Consider the following 7,203-nt stretch of genomic DNA (forward strand, 5'->3'; position numbering starts at 1 on the left):
GGAAAGGGACAGTGCAAGCTCACGTGTTTTCCGCACATGCGTTGCACTCTTATTAAACGACGATTGTCTTCGCACATATAGGCGCAAAATATATTTCTTGAACGAGTGTGAGCGAGCTCTACGCTTTTTGCCAACGTACATGCTGAGAAGTGCCCTCCACCATGCGTTGGTTGCCGAACGGCTGCTTCTTTGAAACAGCCCCAGACTAATATCTCCCGCAGCGATATCTTTCACACGTCTCAATTTTCCTTTCGGCATACTCAAGAAATTGATTGTTGTTATATTTCTTTAAAATAAAAAAATGAAAGTATTTCGTTGACTTCAAAATGAATTCTCGAATCGAAAAGATATCGACCAAGAAGGACTATCAGGCTCACATTAGTATTTTTTGTATATTTTAGCACGTAAAATGTACTAGGGCATTACGTACATGTTTGCAGGGGGAAAAAAAGAACGTTGCTGGCAACAAGAAAGAAACCGCGTCTTTTGACAGCAAATAATGGCGTTCTAGCTAGACATTAAGCGAAGGCTCACCTTCAAAAGTTTTCGAAGATTCTCTTCGCATGTTAACCCGGAGACGATGCCCTTCGGCAAGCGATTGCGAGTTTTCCGAAATTAAATAACAGTTGGTGCACTGAAAAACATCAAAAAAAGTAAGCAAATTACTTTTCTAGAAAGCATTTTTTTCTGCGTATTTTTTTTCATTTCATTCAGTTGAAACAACAGGTAAAAAATGAGAAAAAAGTGCGACATCTTCATTATCTCATTTCCTGATGTTTATTAATACCCCCACGCTGTCTGGAAAATAAACGTTTGTAAGTGGCCCACTTCCTTCACAACTAAATGTAATTACGGCCAGTAGTTATGTTTATCTCCGGGATAAAACCATGAGGATCTGCGATAAGCCAACTGTTTTGAAGTGGAAATTTACGACACATTTTTATGCCATGGGCACGATTGATTTACTACTTTCCTTCGTCAAGCTGTTCGCAATTCACAGATCAGCCATGTACGTCTCCACACAAGCAATCTTGGTACACTCGCGCTAGCAGTGAAAAAAATATCAGTCATAAAGGGAAGACATCTTTGGTTTTACAACGGTGCCCACAGACGTGGGTTGGTACCTGACAACCGTGGGCAACCTCGTTAACATTGCTCTCCTTTCTTAGCATTTCACTTTCCTTCTCTCTCGTTCTCCACTCGTGTAGGCTTAACTTTACACTTAAGAATTATATGCGGGTGGCGATGGACGATTGTTGATGGTTAACGTCCCAAAACCACCCGTTCGATTATGAAAGGCGCCGTTGGGGAGGGCTTCGGAAATTTCAATCACCTGAGGTTCCTTAACGTGCACCTAAATCTAAACACGCGGCATTTTCGCCTGCATTGAAAACGTGACTGCCGCGGCCGGGATTCAATCCCGCGACCTGCGGGCCAGCAGTGGAGTACTACAACCATTGCATTACCGGTACGGGCAAACACAAAAATCGCAGGCGGATGGCGACACGGTAGCGAAAGAACGTGTTCTATGTCTACAGCGTTCATAAAGTTTATGCGCGGCGCTTGTAACGTTCTATGTGAGGATTTACGAATAACTTCACGCTGTGCCGAACGGCGTACGAGTGCGCGACTTACAAGGCATCCGACGACGATCACGTTGAGAAAGACTACCCTAGACATGGAAGCATGGGTCGCTCTCCCGCTCCTAGTACGAATTCATATTGAAGGTTACGTGGCGCAGAACAATTCGCAGACGTTTAGTGCGCTGCTGCAGATGACCGTCGGCGGCAACACAGAACATAAGCATCGCGTGAACCCTTGCACCGATGGGAGTGGAACTGCTGTTTCGCAAAGTAAAAGATGAAGTAGAGAAAACGAGAAGGCATTCTGCGTTTACACGTGTATGTATATTTCTAAAATTAAGCGATTTTATTAATTTTACTATCTATTACGAATAGAAAATTACTTTGCCTTTTTTTATAATTTGATCGAGTACCAACATTGATATCAATTTAGTTATGTTTCCAAAGGTGGGCAGCTTTCTATAACCTTCCTTATTCTAAACTACTGTTTGGTTCGGAAACATTTTATTTATAAAAACACGGAGGCGTGCAGCATAGCACACGGTAGGACGGCGGGACAAAAAGGCCGAGGCCTACCACCGCTTGGTGGGCCCTCTGGACAGCCCGAAGTTGTGATTATATGTCCAGACTCCTCAAAGTGGAGCCCCATTTGCTGATCGATGCTGTATGGCCAACACCCCAGCTATGCTATGCCTTTAGATAATAATAATAATATTAATAATAATAATAATAATAATAATAATAATAATAATAATAATAATAATAATAATAATAATAATAATAATAATAATAATAATAATAATAATAATCCATGCCACGTGTCGAAGGGAACTCCCAGAGCATGTCGCGTAAAATGGTCAGACTGCTACATACTGTAATATTTTATTCAACAGTGTCCTCCTACGCTGGGCCGTCCAGCAGACCCATGGAGCGGCTGACAGACTTGGCCTGACGGTGTCGACGTGCTAGTCGCGCGCTGCACGCTAACGCGCGCCTTGTCGGACCTTGGTAAAGATTGCCACCTAACCACCTCACCCACTCAATTCTTGGCCAATTACCCGCAGTGAGTGTAAGTCGCAGTTCAAGGGAAACGAGAAGAAGAACTCTCGTAGGCTTGCAGTATGTCTGTTGTTCATTGAAGGTCCTCATCAGTCCAACTTAGAATCAATGTCGTGGAGTCGCCGCACTTTCCTAATTTATTTCTTTTTACCACAGTAGCCTAATAAGCGAGGGTTCATGGCTGAGTCAATTAAAATGCTTGTTAGTATGCACGGAGGATGCAAGAAACCTTAATTTATTTTTTTGTTACAGCTCTTTAAGACCTGAAAACCTAAAATTCAGGGCGGTCGCCCGCATTTGAGTTCTAAAGCGCGGGCATTAGTTTACCGAGACAAAGCTTTGTTATTTCACCAATCTCATAATCCGAAAACTCTCACCAGAACCGAACAACACATTGATGTCATTTCCGATTGTTTGAACCAGTCTTAATTGGCATTCTTTTTTCTTTTTTTTTAACGCGAAAGTGTTTTTCGCCAGAGTCCATCATGGCTCCACTGACGAAATTCTGTCACGAATATGACGTTGCAAAATATGTAGTAACACGTGGCAAAAAAAAATACAAGGAAAACTTTCGTCCCCAGGAGTCGAACATATGACCTCTCGCTCCGCAACGCTATAGGTGGTGGTGGACGACTCGGCCACAAACCATATGTTCTTCGTACTAACAATGACCTATTAGGCAGGAGAAAATCCGCAGCTGTGACAAGGCAGCAGAAGAAAGCTCCGTGTCCGTAATATGAATAAGGGGCCCACCCTTAGGCAGCAGACACAGCTTACAAGAAGTCCTAGCCTAAGATTATCTGATGAGCGCACGAAGACAGCACAATATACACAATTTACTGAGCGATACTCGGGACCGTGTGCTCGTTGACTTGTGAGATGGTGCGACGGGCGCGAGGGGTGTGCTTTAAAGGGACCCTAAAGTCAAATAGCAATTTACGTCAGAGCGAAAGCTCAATGTATGACAGCATCTAAAAGGACAATATTACCAACAACAGTACCCTACTTACCGAGAAATCGGGGTAAATGCACAAGAACACAAGCGCTGCCGCAGGACATTTCACAATGGTCCCGATGACATCAGACGGACCGCCTACAATATTTACCAGTAATCGATCTAACTGCATTAAATGAAGAGCCATCCGTGCATCAAGAGACGCAATGAAAAGCTGCTTGTTTGTTTCTGTTTGATTCATGGAAAAAAAGAAAACCGCCGGACGTTGCTGTGGGGAATGGCGCGAATGGTTCAAAAATTCGATTCTCGCGTGGTTACACGGTAGAGATAGAGCCATTTAGCGGGGGGTACTTCAAACAAAAAATTCTGCATTCTCGAAGCCAATGGCGGGAAATTGATCAATGGCCATTGTTGCTGATGTGGCTACAGTGAACTAGATAGGGGTAGTGGGACGAAGGCTATCCTCCCGGTGAGGCCGTGGGTACACGTGGACGTAGTTGTAATAAGAGATTTTATCCTTGTTCGTTTTGCTAGTGAAGTCCCAGGAGGTGCAGCCCTAGTCCAAGACTCCATTCTCTGCTGCTATCAGGCTGGTTTGGTCAATCAGTTTTTGCTGGTGGTATGAGCTGGCTTTTCTATCCTTGTTGTCCATGCCTAAGTACTCGAGAAAAATATAACAGAAAAGAAAAACATGTATATACACGTGAACAAAAGACAAACAGATGTAATTTCCTCTTGGGGCATACCTTCGACAGCTATGGCGTCGCTGTCTGCTTCCGCTCTCAAACAGGCACATACACACCCCGGGAACAGAAATAAAAATTAAAACATGACATGATTCAAGGTTCACGGTACTATGAATTATATAAAGCGAACAAGAAAAGCTTCATAAGTCAAAATTGCAACTGGGATTTTTCAAAAAAAAAAAACTAATATCGATACGTATCTGCAACATTCGGGGTCCTTTTCGAATACAAGTTAATGTAAAGCCAATTTTTTGTCCCTTTGCGTGACCATCTCTGTAGCGGTGTTCATGCTCGACATTTGGGAGGCTTGCCCGAGTTCAGTTGCTTTCAAACGTGAGACCCCTTGTATCTATCACGCGTTGTGTGGTAGCTGTTTGATGGCAAAGCCCATTAACACTACCATCGGTGTGCGCATGGTTCTCCATCAAAGCGAGATGAGCACTTTCACCATAGTGCCCCGCCCCCCTTCATCCTCCCCCTATTGCTTCAATTGGATGAGTCTCTAGCTAGACAAGATCTGCAATGGAGTAAAAAAGAAAAGAAATGTGTATCTCACAGCGGCCTACCTTTTGGTCTCCGACGTTCTCAGGCAAAAGGGGGGCCGTAAAGAGTAATTTAAGTGTTACATCAGGAAACCTCGCTTGTCATTATCGTCAAAAAGTAATGTTACCATAAGCCCACACTTTAACAATAACGGGACAGGGCCGATCGAGCTAGCGTGTGGGGCAGACCATGCGCCATCGAAAAATCAGTGTAACACGTCAGAACTCTTTTTTCGTAAACAAGAGAAAGTATAAAGAAGGAAATAATGAGGCCCTAGAGTTCTGCTTGATAATGCGCTGAACAATGCTATTCAGTGCCTACGAGCGCGTTCGAGCAAATTGTATGTTTTTAGAACATTGCGGTATGCCTTTCCAAAGACTCGTCTGCTAGTCGTTCGCGTTTTTTATGCTCCAACACGACGCAGATGGCACGCGCTTAATCTGCTCGCGAGGGCGATTTCAGACAAATGTGAAACGCTCATCTATCGCACTCTATTTGCTTATAAATGATCCTGTAGTGTCTGCTCGCCGCAGTTCAAGATTTCGCACACGCTATCTTCAATTCCATCGAGATGTGCTCGCAGCCGACTCTCTCACAAAGTGTCGCTTTGGTTTGGACGCCTCGGCGTCCACCTCTTTGTTGTGTCGCAGCTCGTTCTTGATCTTCGACGACAGATCGGAGCCTTCAGATTCGCCTCCCTTCATGGATGGTGGGGCTCCGATGTCAGCGTTTTCGTCAGTGACGTCCTCGACGTTAGCCGAAACGTCCTCCTGCCCGCTGAGAGAGCCCCTACTGTGGGGCTCGAGTGTAGGTTTCGCAGGGTCCGAGGCGTGGGCCCCTTCGGTGATTGGCGGCGGGTTCTGCTGAAGATCAGACTGAAGATCAGGGCTGGCGGACTGCAGCTCGAGCGCGCGCGCCCTGATGGTTTCGAGCCTCGTGCGGTGCTGTGCGTACTGGGCTTTCCAGGCGGCGATGCGCGACACGGACGAGCTGCTGGCTTCGTGCGGCGGGCAGCTGCTGCCTCCGACTTCGTCGTGGTCCATGCTCTGCTGGAACGTGACGAGCACCATCCCCTGCGTTCCCGTGTACCGAATGTGTTTGCACGGATTTCCGTACAACGTACCACGCACGTACAAAACATTGCCAACCTAGGAAACAGAGCAACCGAATTATACTGACTGACTTCTCATTCCTAAATGTTTTCCCATTGGTCAGTAACTTTGGATAATTATACATATCGGGCAATATGAGCTTACCTTAAACACCGCGGCTAGAAAGATGTACGATAGCGACGGCTTCAGGCGCAACGTCTGAAAGGGAATTTTTTTTTTCAGTCAGCGGCGCACTTGCATGCGTGAATTGCATGGAATAAATGCATAAGCATAAGGACGTCATGAAGTATTGGGGATACCTCAGTCACATGAGAAGCCCATACGATTACGCCAATCTACTTTCCATGCTAGACCAAGACAAATGCCTTCTGATCGAAAGCTAGAATTGTGGCACACGCATTTGTCGATTGAAGCCTCAGCAGAAAGCCGCACAGATTTCGCAAAAGTAGTTAACGAAAACTTCGTAACCAACGCATTTCCTTCTAATGTCGCTCATGCCAACAACCTACTCTTTGCCGTTTTCGTGTGGCGATAAAAAATTAGAGCATTTCCGTGAGCTATAGATTAGGTTTCTTACTGCTCAGCTCACTCAATCAAGGAAGGTATAATTGATTAATTAATAATTAATTTTTCTGTCTGATGCTTCAAACACAAAGGAGGTCCTTGGTATACTACACAGAATCGTTATTTTGCTATATGTTCTGGGAAGATAACTCGATGTGTTGAGAACATATAAGTCCAGCGCTTCAGAAGGGTATTGTACGGACCTCTGTGAATGCTATAACTTTCTGAGGGTTCGAATCACTGCTCGCTGAGGTGTCTTCTGTAGGGGTTTCTTCCTGCGAAGAAGTTGAACGACCACATTCATGTTTGTATAGACAACCTACTGGTCTTGGGTGCTGTTAACGTGGCAGGTGATGAGCTTACCTGACCCACTTCTGGATCAGACGGGAAATTTCCCATAAGAGTGGCTTGCGCATAGTCCCATGATGACGCAGTAACCTTCTATAAAGCGTAAAAGAACGAATGTAGATTATTGGACAGCTAGAAGCAAATTGCTAAATTACCATCTTCCTATGTTGCCTCTGGTACAAGCACCTATTTTCACTTAATGTGTGCTCGGGTTTCACATGCTCTGCACTGTAATTTTTTTTTTTCAAAGCATAACCCGTTAGTCTAAATTATGTGCTTTAATACATGAAAAT

General features: G+C 44.7%; 1 protein-coding gene across 1 annotated transcript; it reads right to left on the bottom strand.

Moving 5' to 3' along the window:
* Nucleotides 1-5,365: 5,365 nt before the first annotated feature.
* LOC142775516 (uncharacterized) lies at nt 5,366-6,902 on the bottom strand. The gene is made up of 3 exons (XM_075876959.1): nt 6,766-6,902; nt 6,143-6,196; nt 5,366-5,959 (listed from the first exon to the last, which is right to left on the bottom strand). Exon 3 carries the CDS (start codon nt 5,954-5,956, stop codon nt 5,444-5,446), a length of 513 nt encoding a protein of 170 aa, XP_075733074.1. The 5' UTR covers nt 5,957-5,959; nt 6,143-6,196; nt 6,766-6,902; the 3' UTR covers nt 5,366-5,443.
* Nucleotides 6,903-7,203: the final 301 nt, after the last annotated feature.

The sequence above is a fragment of the Rhipicephalus microplus genome, chromosome 2 (genome assembly GCF_043290135.1).
Source record: "Rhipicephalus microplus isolate Deutch F79 chromosome 2, USDA_Rmic, whole genome shotgun sequence".
NCBI classification, from domain to species: Eukaryota; Metazoa; Arthropoda; class Arachnida; order Ixodida; family Ixodidae; genus Rhipicephalus; species Rhipicephalus microplus.